This window comes from Chionomys nivalis, chromosome X (genome assembly GCF_950005125.1).
Source record: "Chionomys nivalis chromosome X, mChiNiv1.1, whole genome shotgun sequence".
Classification (NCBI taxonomy): Eukaryota; Metazoa; Chordata; class Mammalia; order Rodentia; family Cricetidae; genus Chionomys; species Chionomys nivalis.
The window spans coordinates 70,702,315-70,721,060 of NC_080112.1; the positions used below are offsets into that span (position 1 = coordinate 70,702,315).

The window sequence follows — 18,746 nt, forward strand, 5'->3', positions numbered from 1 at the left end:
CTGCCGAGGGTCCCAGTTCCAGTCTGTGAATCTCTGGGCTGCTGGCTCTGCCCTCCCATGGGAAGGCAAAGCAGGCAAGGGAGGGGAGAGTGGAGTGAGGCTTCAGGTGTGTCTGACAAGGAAGCAGGTACGCCTGGTGGCCGCATTGGGCATTCCAGAGGCGTCTGGATGTGCTAGCGCCAAGCCTGCAGCCTGGAAGCCTCGTGCTCTGCCCAAATTTCTTCAGGTTTCTCTTAGGACTGGCGCCCAGAACGCACTGGCAGCTGTCACAGAACTGGATCCGTCCCCCAATGGAACAGGGAGCTGTGTCACTTAGAATTCCTGGGTAGCACATTCCTTCACTGGTCCTTGTCACACTCATGGATGAGGCTCTGTTATTGGCCCCTCGCTCCTGCAAGCTTCTGCAGATCCAGAGAGCAAGCGGCAGCAGGAATGACAGCTCTGAGAGCAGAGGCAGCCAGGGACAGTAAGGGCAAACGAGTCGGGTCCCGGGGGTTGCGGGGGCTGGCCCCATGTGCAGATTCGGATGAGGTGGGGCTTGCACTCAGGGTTTGCTAGGGTTCTTTTTTGGAACCTGGGCTGCTAGACCTGACAGGAGCGCTGAGCAAGGGGGAGGGGATAGAGAGGGAGGAAGGGAGCGAGGGAGGAGAGAGGAGAGAGAGAGAGAGAGAGAGAGAGAGAGAGAGAGAGAGAGAGAGAGAGAGAGAGAGAGAGAGAGAGAGAGAGAGAGAGAGAGAGAGAGAGAGGAGCCCTAGCAGGCTCTAGTCCAAGATCTGGACAATACTGTGCCAAGGGCACAAGTGGGATTTGGAAGAGCCATGTGTGTAAGAAGCAAAGCTGAGGTGATGTAAGCACCTGGGGAGGAGCACAGGTCGAGGAGGAGGAAGAGGAGGAGAAGGAGGAGGAGGAGAAGGAGGAGGAGGCGGTGGCGCGGCGGCCGCGGTGGCTGCCAGTCCAGAACAGAATGATGGGCAACTCTCACCACAAGCAACCGAGGAGTAAGAGCCAAAGCAGCAGGATGCATTCAGCAACAGGTACTCTCTTTCCTTCCCTCCTTTTCCCCGGGCTTCTCTAGCCAGGGCCTCCCTGGCTCACAGGGCCCCTGACCCTTGGCGTGACTTGCAGGGGCTGGCAGGGGGCGGGGAGAGAGCCTGAGGGAGATACAGGGTGAACTCCCAGCTCCCTTACTCCAGAACCAGGCTGAATTGCATAAGTCTGAGCTCCCTGAGCAGGCAGGAGCTGGCTCCTTAGCCAGCAACTCCTTGCAGCCTCTGGAGGGTGGCTGGAGCGCCAGCAACTGAAGTTTATTGCTAGCACTGTGCTTTCTCCCTGGAGCCTTGCAGGGCTTACCCTTCAGGAGTCTCCTTTGTTATTCAAACCTCCGGCTCTCCCAGCCCCCAGCCCCGCCCCACACGTGTACACCTACACCTCTCCGGGCTCTATCTCAGCTGCTGCCTGCTCTGAGTGAGCCAAAAGAGGCTGTTTCTTGCTGTGTAATGCCCTGCCCCCCACCTCCTGGCCCCAGCCCTTACTGAGATACTCGACTTGCGTGGACAGAGGGGCGCATTGGACAGCCTGGAGTCTGTTGTCCTCCTACTTTCAATGTGCTCTTCTTTGTCCTCTGTGTCCCTCCAGAGGTGGACTCAAGGGTGCTGGCATAGTTTTCCCCCAACAACTTCTTCCTAAACCTCACAGTGTGGGGATTAGGGTCTGGAGACAACTTTTGCTAGCTTGCCTTTGCACTGCAAGAGGACTATGGGAGAAAACTGTTTTATTCCTACCCCTAACAACTTAACTTTTATCCCCTTCCCCCACTTTTGGAACCTGGGCCTCAGACATATTCAGCAAAGTACACCACCACTGAGCTGCACCCCCAGCCCTGCTCTCTTGGCAGAACCCCATTTTTCCCTCCCCCTCACACAGAGTCCCAGAAGAACCCAGAGTTTCCTCTGTGCCCATTTGGGAAGCTTTCATCCACTATCCAGGATGAAAGGAAAGGGAAGTTTCTGCCAAGTGTAGCCCAAGTTTAGCGTAGAAAGTAGTAGATGGGTCAGTGCCATTCTCAAGCACAGAGGATGCCTCTATCTGGTCCTGGGGCTCTGCTGGCTGTGGATGTGACGGTAGTTGTCTAAGGCAGCTCTAGAAGTGGAGGAGCTTGCAGGAGGTTTGCGGGGGGGGGGAGGGGGGGCGAGCAGCTACAAGAAGGTCAAGAGGCCATGCCGATGAGCCTCACTCCTGGAGCCTGCTAAGAAGAGTATTTATTGCTTTGTACTTCTGGGTACGCTGAATTGGCTCCTTTGGTGAACTAAGTCAAGGACAAGATTCTGAGTATTGGCTTTTCTTTGTAATATTCTGAGAACACTCTTTTAAGGCTATATTAGCAGGTAAATGACCTAGCCACCACCTTGTAGCATCTCTCTTCTCTGCCATGGAATTGGAGGCTCAGTACCTTCAGGCATTACATGGTGATGTTTTGCGCAGCTTTGTCCAGGAACTGGAGGAGAGTTTTCCACTTGCCAATGTTCAAAATTTGGGCAGTTACTGGCTGGTGTTTCATTTCTTAGCAGTTGCTTTGTGTTTTCAATGTCTGTCCCAGCCCAGGGTCATCCTGCTAGGCAGTAGCTACCAGAGCAGCCTCTGGCAGCATGAGGAGGTGTCCTCATGACCCCTTCTCTCTCCCTAGTACCCTCCACCTCCTGACACAGGACCATGCCTGCTCACTTACTGTCTCTAGGCAGCCCCAGAAGCCTGCAGGAAAACTCCCTCCCACTGGGCAGACCTAAAGAGTAAGTGTTCAGTTGCCCATCCCTTGTCTATAGAGCCTCACAGGCTGCTCAAAGAGGGAGAAAGGTGCAATCAGCCATGCTCTTAGCGAAAAGCTGAGAGCCTGCCTATTGGAAGCCCTGCAGTGACCAGGAAAGCCTTCCTTCCTTCTCCCATCATTAGAAGAAAGTGTCCTGTCCTCAGAGCTGTGGCTTAGGCCTGCTTTTCCTCCCACTCTGCACCTCTCCCTTAGCAACCTAGGCTACCCCGAGGAAACCACTCTATAGGCTTGACCCCTGTATCTCCGTCTCCTGCCAAGACTAACATAACCCACTGCTCCAGTTGCAACCTAATGTCCCAGGAGTACCCACACTTGCTGAGCACAGCTTGCTCCATCCTTTCCCTTCTTGGTTGCCTTTCTCCCGTTTTACTCTTAATGGCATCAGCATCCTTCTAAGAAAGCAAACTAAGAACCTAGGAGTTATCTGTCGCTCTATTCTTACTGATCTCACTGTTTTATTTGCGCATCCACCCAGACCTCTACCTGCCAATCATTTGTTGCTAAGGCTTCCTCTGAGACATAGCCCCTGTTCCTTTATGCACTGCCAGTGTCCACTCTTGCCTGTTCTAGGACTGATTCCTGGCCTTTGCCTCTGACCTACTCCTAGCTAACCTAATAGCCACCATAGTACTTTCTTGTGGTGGGTCCGAACCTTGCTGACTTTGGAGTGGGAGTATCAAGACTGTCTCCCTGTGTGGAGGTAGATCCCGAGTGGCCCGAGGATTATCGTGGATGCTGGGGAAGAAAGCTCTTACCTTTCAGTTCTGTAGGTATTGTAACACATATTAGAAAAGTCTACATAGTGTATCAAACTCTGGTTTCTCATAGTTTTTATTAGGGTAAGGTTAAGCACTTGTAAAATGAGTCTCTTTGGATAAAATGATTAATAGAATTCCCGCTGCGTGGAAAAGGCTAAAGTTGAGAAACTGAAAAAATAATGCTTGAACTTTGAGGGGAAAACAGTTTCCGAGGCACATTTTAGTGACCTCCATGCCTGGAGCCTGCCTGTTTCCCCAACCTCACCTGCGGTCACTTCTTCCCCTACACTCGATGATGCAGTAATGTTGAATGGCTTCTTCTTTCTCAAAGTCACCCATTCACCATTTCTGTGATTTGCTGAAAGTGTTTTCCTCTGCTTGGAGTGTAGCTTCCAACCACTATTGTTTTGTGGTGACTCCCTGTTCGTCCTTGTCTAATGTCATCTCTTCTCGGAAACCTTCCTCCTCTAGTCTCCCTCCTTCGCCACTCTTTCCTTTAGATACACTCGATACATTTCCACAATTCTACCAGTGCGGAACTGTTATTTGCGTCCTTATTTATTTTTGAAGTATAGTCTTACTTTGTACTTCGTGCTGACTTCGAGCTCCTTTTGCAGCCAAGAGTGGTCGTGAACTCCTGCTCTTCCTGCTTTAGCCTCCCCAGTGCTGAGATTCCAGGTGCACACCACTACACTTGGCATTGTACTTGCTGTTCATTCATTTACTTAATGCAGTACTGGGTGTTGAGCATAGCGGCCTTTGGCAAACTAGGCAAGCAGCTCTACCCTTGAGTTCCACTCCCCGTGCTGGAGTTGGCATCGCGGGCTTAAATGGATTTCAAAACTGCACATCTGGGAATGAGAGTGAGCCCATGACTAGGACTCCTGGCTTTCTTGCCCATGAACCTGCAGGCTGATCTTAAGCGAGTCACTTGCCCTGGCTTTTTCCGTCTTTTGTTAAATAGTCAGGGATCCTTGGAGGGGACTCTTAGAAGCCGTGGCAGGGAGTTGTGAGAATGGAGTATGAGCTAGGTTGGAAAGCTGTTTTGAAAGTTGATGTTGCTTTCCAAATGGGGAAGATGATGATCGCAGGAGGGGACACTGTGGGCTGTTGCTCTCAAGCTGGAGACAGAAATTGCCCCTGCGTGTTTCAGAGAATACCAGGAGCAGCCACTAAGCTCAGCAGTTGGTATCACTGGATGGGGAAAAAATCATTTACCTAGTAGGAGAGGCGGGATGCGGAGAGACAGTAGCAGCATGTGGAATCCCAGCAGGACCGTAGAACATAGTAGGCTGCTTGGAGGGGAGAAAGCTTCTCTGGCAGCTTCACAATCTGGAAATGATTTCTCACGAGCCTTCAAGCCTGTCACTTCTTGATCAGATGTGGCTCTACCACCCTGTTATTCTGTTTGTGGCGCAGTAGTTAATGTGTGCTTGTGGCACTGTTACTCCCTAGCATATGCATGGCTTGCCGCATGGGAGCCATTCACTTGAACTAGTACCTTGCCGAGAAGGGAGACGGACCTTGTATTCATCACACACCTATTACATGCCAACACTTTACATCCACTCCTTAACCCTGCGAACAGCTACCAGGGATGGATTATTGACGCCTTTTTACAGATGAAAAAATGAGAAGAAAAGGGCAAGGGTGGTCCCGTGGTCTGATAACAAGGTCTTGTAACACGGTCTGATACAAGATATAGAAGGGAAACTCGAGCTCATGTCTGTCTGCCTTTTGAGCGGGACCTATTATGGCATGTCATGTGCCTCTCATCATCTTTGTAGCTGTGACAGGAGTTAGTAACCCTGGAGACTGGGTGCTGTGGAAAAAGGAGACCATGGCTCCGTTCTGGTAGGATGAGCAAATCTCTATAGCAACAAAGACTGCAATGCCCAGCTTGGTAGAAGTCCCACCATATGTCTGTTCGATAGCACGTTTGTATTGTTGCAATAATTGAACTCATGAGGCTGTGTGTTGGGTCCAGAAGCTAGAGCAGGGGATGCCCGAACTATCAAGAAAGTGAGATTCTTGTTCTTAAGCCTAAAGTAGGTGTCCGGAGAAAGGCTTCAGGTCCCACGACTCCTGGTATCAATGCTGGCTTCCAGCGTCCCCTCCCTACAGGTGAATACTATGAGAACAATGACCCTGTTCTCTTTTCTATATTGAAACGAAATGAAGGAATCATTCGATTGCATTTTCAAGGCATTTTTATAGTTGACCTGACTCTTTCATCTTCACAAATTTATTGAATTTATAGCATCCTTGCTATCATAATGGAAGGTAAATGACAGAGACTTAGCAGGAAGTCAAATTACTTGCACCTCTTCCTCTGGGGTCCTTCTTCCTAAAGACATATTTCCTATTCAGACTTAATGATTCCATTGGAACACATGGAAAGGGTTAAAATTCTAGGACAGTGAACAAAAGTATTTCCCAGAAATCCTTGCCTCCTATAACTGACACATAGCCTTATAGCAAAGGTGTGGTCCCTAAAGGTCGATGCCCATTGTGGTACTAATAAATTGTATTAGTTATTTTGCACATCTGTGACCAAAACACCCAAGAGAACAGCTTTAGTTCGTATCTTGGGGGGCTCAGCGCATGGATGTCATGATGGAAACATGTAGAGATCAGGTTCTCCACCTATGGGAGCTGGATGTAGAGCATGGGGAAGGGACCAGGTGGAAACCAGGTAAAACCCTCCTTCCGGTCACCACACATTCTAAAATTCTGCCTCACTAAATAGCACTGCCAACTATGGACAGAACAAAACACATAAGCCTGCTGGGGGACATGTCATAGTCAAACTGTGACACCCACATCTGGAAGGAAGTGAAAGAAGGTGTAAAGTAAGCAAATGGACAAAAGCATCGTGGCCATCATAATGTCAAATTACAGGGAAATTACTAAATTGAGAGCATCCAACTTCACCGCAATATGGTGGAGCTGTGTGAGAGCGGATTAAGAAAACTATTGCACAACATGGACCATGCTTATAAAATATAAAACATGGGGGGAAAAGGGAAGGGGAATGCCATGATCATAATCTCAAGAATAAAAAATTAGAAAATACGGAACATAAAAATACACAAGACAAAACCATTTCTGCCTGAAGTCAAGAGTGAGAACAGGATGGTGGAGAAATGCAAACTTGATTGACTGTGAAGTACAGGGTGGGTGACTCTTTCGCTTAGATTCCCATTAACAGTGTTACATGGTTTGTGCAAAGAATAATATACACCATTAAAACACAGAGCAATTACACTGGCAAGTCATTCTCACACTGAAAAACCACATCGTATCTTCCTGACCCAGCAGAAGCCCTAAATGACGTCATACAAAAATCAGGTGTCTTCTTTAGTGGGGGCTAGGGAGTGTGCTGGAATGAGTTGGGGTAGCCCGTGTTTGAATGGACTCAGATCCTTATGTTGCATCTTTAGACAAGGTGTTTATTCCAGGCCTCATAATCTCAGTTTCCTTATTGATGATATGAGGATAAGAATAACACAGCTGAGCTGAGTGGTGGTGGCGCACGCCTTTAATCCCAGAACTTGGGAGGCAGAGACAGGCGGATCTCTGAGTTTGAGGCCAGCCTGGTCTACCGAGTAAGTTCCAGGACAGCCAGGTTTACACAGAAACCCTGCCAAGAAAAACCAGTAATTGAAAAAAGAAAAATAGAATAACACATAACCACCTTTCAGAGATGTGATCAAGAATAAACAATCAAAGACGTTTTAAAGGATCCTGGGAGGTATAAAATGCTGACTAGTGTAAAGCAGCAGTTCTCAACCTGTGGGTCGTGACCCCTTTGGGGTTGAATGACTGTTTCACAGGGTCACCTAAGACCATCATAAAATATAGATATTTACTTTATGATTCATAACAGTAGCAAAATTACAGTTGCAAAGTAACAATAAAAATAATTTTATGATTGGAGGTCACTACAACATGAGGAGCTGTACTGAAGGGTCACAGCATTAGGAAGGTTGAGAACCACTGGTGTAAAGTCTTATCATATACTTTTTTTAAAAGAAAAACTGTTAGGTACACCAGGTAATGGTGGAGCACACCTTTGATCCCAGCACCCAGGAGGCAGAAGCAGTCAGGTCTCTGAGTTTGATGCCAGCTTGGCTTACAAAGCAAGTTCTAGGACAGCCTAGGCTGTTACACAGAAAACCCCTGTCTCAAAAAAAAGTGTTAGGTACTGTCATGATTTGGATATGCTTCAAATGTGTCCCCTGGAGGTCCGTGTGCTGGAAGCCTGATCTTCAGTATGGCAATGCTGAGGTGACAGTACTGACGTCACCAGAAGTGTACCCTTACTGGAGACTACGGCAGTTCCCTTAAGACCCTAGTTAGACCCCACAAGAGCAGGCTAACCTATGACCTCAGACTTCTTGTCTCAACACGTGCTCCAACCTCACACACAACGCTAAGAAGGCGCTCCCCCAAGGCCAAACAGATAAGACCACCTACCTAATCTTGCTTCTATTTTCAGCTTCCAAAACATGAGTTAAATAAAGCCTTCTTTCAGCAGTAGCCTCCCCTCAGTACTTTGTGTAGCTTCAGAAAACGGACTCGGGTACTGGTTCCTACTGTGCCCTTCTATTGACCCCCAAGGCCATTCTGGACCCACGCTGCTAGTGGCTTCACGTGGCAGATGCCTTGTCTTCTGTGAACACTGGGTGCCCCCGAAGTTTGATTGGGCAAATGGACTTTTCTAGTTTTAGTCTTGGAGGAGGAATAATCTGGAATATGTTATGTTCTTTTTTTCCCCTTCCCTGAAATGCTTAAATTCTATGGAAGGAAGTTTGAATAAGTGGTAAAGGACACAATGAAGACGTCCTCGGTTGCTTACATCCTCAGACACACTTGACCAGTTCTGAGTTGTGTGTCTTAGGCAAGTGACCTTAGTTCTCAGAGTGTCCACAGCCTCCTTGGTCTGTGCCTCCTTCATAGGACGAGACAAGGTGCTGCATGAGAAGCACCTACTGTGTAGTAAACAATGCACGTGAGTCACTTGAGACTCCCAGGGTAGGGAGCGTCTCCAGGAGTTACCTGAGCTCAATAAAGGAGTCTTGGATGGACATAGTGTGTGTGTATGGACATGTCCATTTTATTTATTTTACATTTCCATGCAGGTATATATTATATGTTGAGTACCTCCACACACCTACCCTTCCTTTTCCAGCCCTTTCTCCCTTCTAGTTTATCCCTCATTCCCTAGACAATTTCCCTTCTGCTTTCATTCAGTATAGATGGGCTTGATTTCATGTGACTGTAAAAAATGTCGGAACCACAAATGAGAGAAAGCTGGATGTTTGTCTTTCTGAGACTGGCTTAATTTGCTTAATGTGATTATCTCCAGTTGCATCCATTTTTTCCAGCAAATGACATCACTTTGTTCTTCTTTCTCGCTGAACAACCCTATTGTCTCCATATGCCACGTTTTCCTTCCCTCCTGTGTTTCGACACCTAGGTTAGTTCCATAACTCAGCTGTCATGAGCAGAGGTGCAGTAGACAGTGCTGGGCTAATACAGAGCTTTAAACTATACGTTTGGTGCTGGCGATGGAAGCCAGGACCTGGGCATGCTGGGCGATCCGTCATCATTCAGCCCCAGCTTCATGATTATCACATTTTTGCATGTCAATATTGAAGTGTCTTCTACGGGAAAAGCAGACATTTTGTCTCTTGCCACATTGGAACCCAGGAATTTTATTTCATTTTATTGTGTTTATTGAAGAGCTGGGACATCCAGGTATTTTAATAAAAACGAGATGTGTGTCTGGAAATTACTCACCTTCCATCAACCTTTCAATTTAAAGACCCGCAGAACTGAGGTGATATTGCCAAGGTCACTCGGCTACAGAGATTACTAGGGGCAACAGTTCAGCTGCTCCCCTCCCTGCTGCTGCCTGTGATGCGCCCGAGTTGTCCTTTTGACCTCTAGAGTTTTCTCAGGCCCATTGTGCGGACACTTTGGGCACATGGCTATGGCATGTAACCATAGTCCACATGGGAGAAACTAGACAAGGCTCTCTCACTGAAAAGCAATGACATTTGATAAAGAAGTCCCTGGTAGGAGGTCTTCCATGCTGACAGGTCAGCTCTTCGTCGCCCTTGTGCAATATCTCTGAATGAGTTGGGCTCCTGCAGCTTTCTAAGTGCCATCGTTGTCCCTATGGAGTAAATGGGCTTTGGATGTAACCTTCATTTTTCTCAACCGCAAATTTCTTGTTTTCGAAGTTAGTCTCGTGCTCAATTCTCCACAAGCACAGATGGAAGGATGTGGGGTCCTAGGCGTACCTTGCTCACTGTCACTTAGAGTCCTGTTCCTGATATTGGGGAGGGTGACACAGAGTCACCTCTGGGAATTCCTTATGGGGTTAGGACAGGGGTAAGCAGTGCTATTTACAGTCCTGAAAGCTTGTCTCAGAGAAGATACACTGCTGCCTCGGCCACTCAGGAGGTGAGCCATGTCCACCATCCAGAATACAGCTCCCTTAAGTGCTTTGGCTCACCTGTGAGTGAGCAGGGGCGACATGTGAGCGGCTGTCATTCTTGTTGAAGACCCTTGGGCTTTGGAGCCCCTGCTCCTGCTTCTGAGCTCTGGCGTGGAGATTTCTGACTTCCCAGGCATCTTCCCTCCTGCCTCTGATCTCACCGCATGGTTGCACAGTATTGCTTCCTCCGGGACCTGACCTGGGGAACTGGGGCTCTGCCTGGGGAAAGGAGTAAAGTTTCCAAAGTTGAGATTTCTTCTGGTGGCCAACCAAGTGACAGTTGTAATCCACAGAACCCAAAGTCACACTACTGGCTCTGGGGATGATGGTGGCTCTCTATCCCTACCATTACCAGGGTTCCAACCTTCAAAGGCAAAGTCTGTGTTCCAGAAACTTCCACACACCATTTCCCTCCCCAGGGACATTGACCCTGACAGCACCCAAAATCTAAGCAGGGGTGTGGTAGGGGAAAAATGTTAATATCGACTGGGACTTTAATCTTTAGAGCCGTCGAGCGTTCAGTAGTACCTCTCTGACTATGTGGGATGGCAGCTCCAACAGCAGTCAGCCTCGGCTCGAGGGGGACCTGAAGTGAGAAGTAGCTGCAGCTGGGGAGGACGGTGACAAGCTGAGGCTTGTGAAGCCACGCCAAAGGTCACAGCCACTGAGATCCCTGAGCCAAGAGCAAGGCCAACAACATTTTCAAAGGGAAGCCTTCTTGACCCTTGGAAAGAGGCCTGGAGTATAGCTGAGATAAGGCCCTAGGAGCAGCTCCAAGAACCGTAGGCCAGCACCGGTAGAGCTCACATTGAGCCGGGCACTATTAGCAGATATTAGCTCAGTCAAGACAACACTTGCGTAATGTATGTGTTTTTATTGCCTCTCAAAGGGAGTGTATAGATTTAAAACCATGCTTTATGCAGCTAATCTGTGGAGGCCTAGAGAGGTTAGGTGTTTAAGAACACACAGGCAGTAAAGGAAGAGGCCGAGATCTGAGCCTGGTTGGCAGAGCTTCCGAAGTCTGTCATCTTAGCCCCTATACTAACCTGCCCGTGTGAGGGCACCCCGGCTTTGCCCCTCTGCAGTGGCCACACTTTAACACTGAATTTCAGCAACTCCCAAGAATTCCCCTAGCTGGACATGGGGACACAGCTTGTCACCCCAACACATAGAAGGGGGATTGTGAGCTCGAGGTAAGCTTGGGTTACACAATAAGACACGGGGGGGGGGGAGGATGTTGCGTGATGGTTCTCAACCTAGGGAGATTTCAAACAAACTAACTGGGCTCTACCCTTGAGAAGGCTTGGTCTTATTGGTCTCGTATAAAGCACAGCCTGTAGGGAGCAGTGGAAAGTGTAGACCAGCAGACTGCACAGCCACGCCTCATTCCATCCACACCATCTGACACCATCCACAGCTTTGCTTGTCTCTCCACCTATGGCTGTCGCTTTTTCCTCTCTAGCAACAACCACACTTCCCGAGTGGTATTCCTAGTCCTCGTCCCTTCCCTTCTCTAACCTGCTACAATGTGGCCTCTACAAAACCACCTTTGCCGAGTTTACCCCATCACTGCCTGGGCACTAGGCAATGCCTTTCTTAAATGGAGTCCCTTAGTCTTTTTGCCAATGGTTTTTCTACCATGCTGCAGAAATTGGGCCTGAAGTTAAGAGCCCAACAAGCTCCTGAGCCTGTGCTAAAGCAGTTGAAAATCTTAATGTAGGTGATTGCCACCCAACCACCGGAACCTCAAACTGCATTCCCATATCTGTGTCTCTATCAGGAACAGATGAGAGCCCAGCTCACACGGTGTCTCCTCCCACACTGTGGGCAAGAACCAGCCGTGCACCGTTTGGATTAGAAAATGGTTTACTTGGACACAGGCTCAGTCCCTGGCCCATCTTCATTTCATCAGTCCAGCCATTTAGTGCTGGGTAACAAGGGAGTCCATTTGTAATTGGCTCCTGACTCACACGCCTTGCTTCTGTGTCCTTGTCCTTCTAAACCTACAGAAACAAATGCAAACAAGTTGTGCATTCAGTACTTTAAAGCCAGCGACTCCTTCATGCTTTGTGCCCTGGGAAACAGGCTTTGCTAGAATTTGTGATCCACTGTCTAACGGAGGTAAAAGAAGCAAGAGGAAGGTTAGCAGTCTGCTCCTAATGCCACAGACAGGGGCTTGGCCTCCAAGTCTCATTGCCTTCTGGCACATGTACCTTCGGAGAGCCCCTGTCTCTTGTTGAGCTTCCCTTTCTTCGCCTGTTACATGGGACTAGCATCTAGTTCTTCTGTCCGTGGTGAGATGCCATGGAGTAGGTCCTTGCTAAGAGCTGGAGAGACTGAATTGAGTTACACCCAGCTATAGTTTATAGACTTGTTCCAGGCCAAGAGGGAAAGTGTGTGCGCTCCAGAGACCTGCAAAAAACAGGGCCTATCTCTGTGCACGTCTCTCCTCTGGGAAGGAAGGGGCCTGCACAGTGACAATAGACCAGGCCGCTGACTCAGACAGCCAGTTCCTGTTCATTTCCCCTCTCGGCAGGACGACCGCTGAGCAGGAGGTCAGCCCTCCATGAGGCTGGTTCTCAGCCTTTGGCTGAGAGCTGAGATCCTTACCTAGAGAAAGATAAGCCTAACTCACAGACAGCTCCCCTCACTGTCCATCAGCTGTGACCTGGGGGAAAGAGAACCATTGAGCTTGTGGGTGGAGAGCCAGGGGTGAGAAAAAAAGAAAAGCGAAACTCCCGTTTTTGAATCCAGAATTGCTTTACCTGGACTGGACTGCCCAGGAACTTCGCTGGGCAATGTGATTGATGGGGCCAAACTGACCCAGCCACAGTGCTGGGAACTGGCTAAGGACGTGACTCTGGGTACTCTACCAAGGAATCTAGGGACAGGTTTGGAACAGCGTGGAGCCCTTGGGCTCTCTGCTCCCAGAGTGAGCCTGGCACACCCTTCTCTGTTGTGTGACGATTGGCTACAAGTGGATCCTTGGGTATCCACACCACTGGGATGGAAAGAGGCGAGTCTCTCACCCTCTTCTGGAGCCGGGGAGGTAAGTCGTTGTGGAAGAGGGGAGGGGTGGATGGGCAACTTGGAGAGGGGAGAGGGGAAGGGATTATGGGCTCTTGGTGGAGGATTTATGCTGTAGTGGTAGCCTGTACTGTCCCAGAACAGAGAGAGACCTCTGGTTTTAGAGGTGTGCAGGGAAGCCCAAGAGGGACACTTGGAAGGGATGTTGCACAGCAGAGCTGAAATGGGCTGCTTCTGGATATGCAGAGGGTGGATGCGATCACATCCCAACCCTAACGTCTTGGAATCTTAAGGGATTATAAAAGTGACCGAAGAATTGCATGCACGTGCACGCGTGTGTGAGTGTGTGTGTGTGTTTATACATGCCTGCGTGCACATGCGCACACAAGTTTGCATATCTTTTATTTTCCTTAAGTCATCTTAATGTAGATTCTGAGGCTTTTAGTTCAATTGCATTTAATTTGGGGACTTACCCTAATTCTTGGAAATGCACTAAAATGCTGGATTTGCTTTTGCAAAGCATGGTCTCTGGGAGAGGCAGGTAAAGTGTGTTCATCGCTGGCCATCTCTCCTGGCCATCTCGTGCTGTCTAGATCAGTTCAAGTCAGACCTCCTGGCAGCAAGATAAGCTCGGGGTCCTGGATCACACTGGGAGCTTTGTCTGGCTTCTGCGAAGAGCAGCCACAATGGGCAATGTAACATGGCAGCTCTGTGTCTGGAAACATCTGGGAAACTGCTCTTTTAGTGGAGGCAGCCGGCAGGACAGAAGTCCATGAGGTGCCTCTGGGGCTCTAGTCAGCCCTCTGTGGCTCGGAAAGCCTTTATGAGCTAAAGTGATTAGAAAAGCAGAGAGATGCAATCAGAAAGAAGTCATGTGGGGACCATGGATTGCAGCCTGGCGCGGGGAGAAATCAGAGGTGTTTCGTCTTCAGGTCTTTGAGGGGTTGTCGCGGGGGTGTGTGGGGTGTGGAACGTAACTAGATGGGGTCCGTGTAAAGTCTCGTGTGACCCAATTGGGGCCTCTAGATCAGGAGGAGTTTCCTGACGGGCTCTGCATAGATGCATCAGGCAGGAGGAAAAATTCAGCACCCTCGCAGGGAGTGCCTTCTCCCCAGCCAGAGCCGCAGCCCTTGACGGGAAGCAAGCATGGCCTTCCTCTTCTGCAGGAAGGAGAAGAAGGAGGGGCAGCTGTCACCTGGGATGTCGCCCAGCCCCACCCTGCAGTTGCCTCCCTCCTCCCCCCTCCACAGCTGCTCCTCTGGTTGCAGCCCCCTCATTTCCCTCCCTCACACTGGGCTCCCCGCTTTCACTCTCCACCACTTTTCCCCTCTCCAAAGCCAAGGGTGTCTTTTTAAAACAGACCCTGCTGCTCCAAATCCTCCAGCCACCTCCCCTCACCCCCTGGTGAAAGTCCCCATTTCTTTTTTTTTCTTCTCTACTGCCTCCTTTCTACTCTAAAATCAGAACAGAGATAAGATTATTTCTCACTCTAATACCGCTCTGACATTTCATAAATCTATGTCCTAGACAACTGGAAAGGGCTATATTTAACCTTGCATCTTGTAGCTTTTAATGGAGGGACTTGCTGAAGGCTCTGCCTTCTAACGCCACAGGAGACCCAAGGCTTGTCTTTATTCTCTGCTAGCCCTGCCAGCAACCTGGAAGGCCAGAGCAGCCTCCTCTTCCAATGAGATGCCCATCCCTCCATTCTCAAGCATCCACCATCCCCTCTGCCCCTAGGTGAAGAAGGTCCCTGTCCCACTTTCTAAAGTGTGCCCCTTAACTTTCTTAGCTGCAGGTACTCTTCTTGACCCCCTAACTAATGTAAGTGGGGCAGCTGGTGAACACGGGTTAGAACAGATAGCCTGGAGGTATTGGCTAGAGCTGGGCTGGGAAACAGAGCCAGGAAAGAAGAAAATGTGTTGTTAGGGGTCTGTTGAGTCACTAGACAGGGGGGAGAGCGATGCTAAGTAAGGTGTGGCGGACTTGGGACCAGAAGCACTGCCTCATCGCCTGATGTGACTGTTCCATCCTGTGAGCTAGTTACTGGCATTCGCCACATTCCGCTCCAGCGAGGAGACTTGGACTAAAAGGAATTAAGTGACTTGTTCAAAGTCATTTCTATTGAGAAAATGGCAACAGGGGTCAACGCCAGGCTGTCAAACTCCAAAGTCTAGTTACTTTACCCAGACCAGCAGATCCCTTATTGAATTGGTCCTGGCCTTCGGAGCATCTCTTATGGTTGCTCTTGCCACACTGCCAGTCATCTTGTCCGAGGACCACCTCAATTTCTGCCCCATGCCAAGGAGTTGAGCCTGGTTGTTGGGTTTTCTTGTGGTTGATTTGTAGTTATTTTTGTTTGTTTGTTTGTTTTGTTGGGAAAGAATCTCACTGTGTAACCCAAACTGACCTCAAACTTGAGGATCTCCTGCCCCTGCCTCTGGATCTGCCCCTGCTTCTGGAGCACTGGAGTTACAGGTGTGTGACATCATCATGCCCGGCAGCTTTCTGCTCTCCAGCCCTGGGGCTGGCTTTTCTCCCACTGTTCCAATCTGCCTTGCTGATAACAGCTACTCGAACCACTAACAAAGTAAGCTCTTCCACATTTTTTTTCCCATTTCTGCCTCCCTACTGCTAACACTAATGCTTTCTGTGGCCTGGGACAAATAATATCCCCATTTTGTCCCAATTTCCCCAGCTGCAATGTGGGATGGAGGGGATTCTCTAAAAGCACTTCTGGTTCTCTGAGTCTAGGATGCCCAGGGTCCTGTCCCCTGAGCAGCCCTACTCCTGATGCCTTCTTAGTGGTGTTGGGATAAAGGTCACCACAGATATACGTTTGGAAAGCTTTGCTGAGCCAAGCGATTGCTCCCGAGCCAATCGGCAAAGCCACAGCTCGGCGATAACACCACACGGTCAGGCCTTTTTCTTGTTTACCAACTTCTCGCAGTGGGCAGTGTGTGTGGGGGTGGGGTGGGTGGGGGCTTCCAAGGCGATTTTCATGGTACACAGTGCTGCTGTAAAGAACACTGAATTACATGGTGAGAAAATGATTCTCTCTCCCACTTTCTGATTACCTTAAGGAGACAGTCTCAGTGTGGTACTATTCTTTGACCTCTATAATGCTTGCTAATCTTCTGCTCTAACAAAGTTAGACCTGCCTCAGGCTCAAATACAGGGACAGGCGACAGCATCTACTCAGAATTTTAATTACTGTGCTCTGTTTCTATTGCATTTCTTTTTACAGTTGCTTTCTAATTATGGCAAGTGATACTTCTTTGCTTTCTGTTTTTATGTTGCTCATTTCTATGTTTGTTTGGGCAATGCTGGAGGTCAAACCAGGACCTAGCATGTGCCTGCGAAGATCCATCACTGATATATCTCTCTAATCCTTTGTTGTTGCCATTGTTTTGGGAGGTTGCCACGTAGCATTTCTTTCAGCATAAATATATCATTATTATTTTGTAATTTTTTGAGCAGGGAAGATGTATATTTACTAAGGAAAAACATAAAGCATCTTTAAGCGTGGGAGGGATTCCAGGAGAGGAATACCTTATTTACTTATTTATTTAGTTTTTTGAGACAGGGTCTCATTATGTAACTCTAGCTGGCCTAGAACTTGCTATGTAGAGAAGGCTGGCCTCAAACTCAGAAAGATCTGCCCGCCCCACCTCCTGAGTGCTAAGATTATAGGTGTGTATCACCCCCCTCTGCTTACCCTATTTATATCTGGGGCAGTCTTATGTATACCAGGCTGCCTTCAAACTTGCCATGTGGACAGGGTTGACCTTGAATTCCTGATCCTCCTGCCTCTACCTCCTGAGTATTAGGATTTTGTGTACTGCCATACCCAACTTTATATAAATCCATTTAAATATATGTTGTACATATATAAGTATATATGTGTATGCATATATACACATAGGACTGGAGAGATTGCTCAGGGTCAGTGATTGTCATGCAACAGGAGGACTAGAGTTCAGATCCTCGAATCCATGTAAATGTTGGAAGTGTGGTGGCCCACCTATAATTCTAGCCTCAGAAAGCAGAGACATGCATGGTTCCTCAGAGCAAGCTAGTTGGGAAGACTATCCATATCGATGAGCTCTGGGTTTGGTTTACAGACCCTGACTCAACAAATAAGGTGAAAAATTGATCTAAGATGATTCCTAACAGCAACCTCAAATTTCCATGTACACACACACACACACACACACACACAGAGAGAGAGAGAGAGAGAGAGAGAGAGAGAGAGAGAGAGAGAGAGAGAGAGAAGAGAGAGAGAGAGAGAGAGAGAGAGAGAGAGGCATAAACACATGAAAATGAAAAAAGAAAAAACATTAAAAATTTTTCAACCAGGCCTGGTGGCTCACACCTTTAATTCCAGTACTCAGGAGACAGAGGCAAACAGATCTCTTTGAGTTCAAGGACAGCCTGGTCTACAAAGCAAGTTCCAGGACAGCCAGGGCTACATAGAGAGATTCTGACTCAAAAAAAACTATTATTAATTAATTAATTAAAAACAGAAGAAAAAGACAAAGTAAATAGTAAATTCAAACTTGTGGGAATGGAAACAAAATGACTGTGGCTTGACCCATAGTGGAATGTGCTACTCATTCCATGGACGTTTCTAGAGTACCAAGCTATAGAAGGCCTTGCATGACTTTCCTCTATTGTCCTACACTCCATTGCCCCATTCCCTTTAATCCTAGACTCTTTCATGCATCCTGGCATGCTGGTCCCTGTCTGAAATGTCTCTCACATGTCCCTATCATCCTGTCAAACTTCTGCTCATCCTTCAAGACTCAGTTTAAATGGCTCCTCCCCTAGGAAGCCTTCTTCCAAATGCCCAGGTTGAGTTTCTGCTCCTGAGAAGTGTGGCATGGCCACACCTCTGCCACAGCCTGTCTCCTGTCACTGAACTCATTTGTTTTCAGACCTAAGTCTCCCGCCCTTTGGGTCCCAAAGACATTTCCGAAGGAAAACTTGGAGGGTGGGGCAAGGATACATAAGTAACTGCAAATGAAGTCTGTGACGGCGACTGTGCCCTGGGGACTGTCCGACTCCTGGGGTCATTTGTAATGGAGACTTCCCAGATTCAGAGCCAATGCTCACACAGGCCACAAATCCAGTCTAGGGACTGCTTTTGAGGCTCCGTGTAGGAAGATTATTGGGATGTCTTTGGGACTTGCTGTCTGAAGGCAGAAGGAAAGCAGAATTGGTTTGAGGAAGAGGTGGACTAGGAAAGCATTTTTTTTTTTTTAATTTTATTGATCTCTACATTTTTCTCTGGTCCCCTTCTTGCCTCTCCCCTTCCCTTCAACCCTCTCTCAAGGTTCCTGTGATCCCAATTTACTCAGGATATCTTGTCTTTTTCTACTTCCCATGTCAATTAGATCTATGTTAAGGTCCTCATTTGTCTAGGTTCTCTGGGAATGTGATTTGTAGGCTGGTTTTCTTTGCTTTATGTTTAAAAACCACATATGAGTGAGTACATGTGATAATTGTCTTTCTGGGTCTGGGTTACCTCACTCAAAATAATGTTTTCTATCTCCATTCATTTGCCTGCAAAATTCAAGATGTCATTATTTATTCCACTGTGTAGTACTCCACTGTGTAAATGTACCAC

At 48.3% G+C, this 18,746-nt stretch overlaps 1 protein-coding gene across 2 annotated transcripts in view; it reads left to right on the forward strand.

Moving 5' to 3' along the window:
* Positions 1 to 913: 913 nt before the first annotated feature.
* Positions 914 to 18,746, forward strand: part of Nhsl2 (NHS like 2) — a 91,832-nt gene continuing 73,999 nt past the window's right edge. Inside the window, exon 1 of one of the 2 annotated variants that reach the window (XM_057758958.1) lies at positions 914 to 1,034. In XM_057758958.1, coding sequence (XP_057614941.1) covers positions 965 to 1,034 — 70 coding nt within the window. In that variant the 5' untranslated portion in view covers positions 914 to 964. The remainder of the gene's footprint in view (positions 1,035 to 18,746) is intronic. The other variant, XM_057758959.1, reaches the window with a different exon arrangement.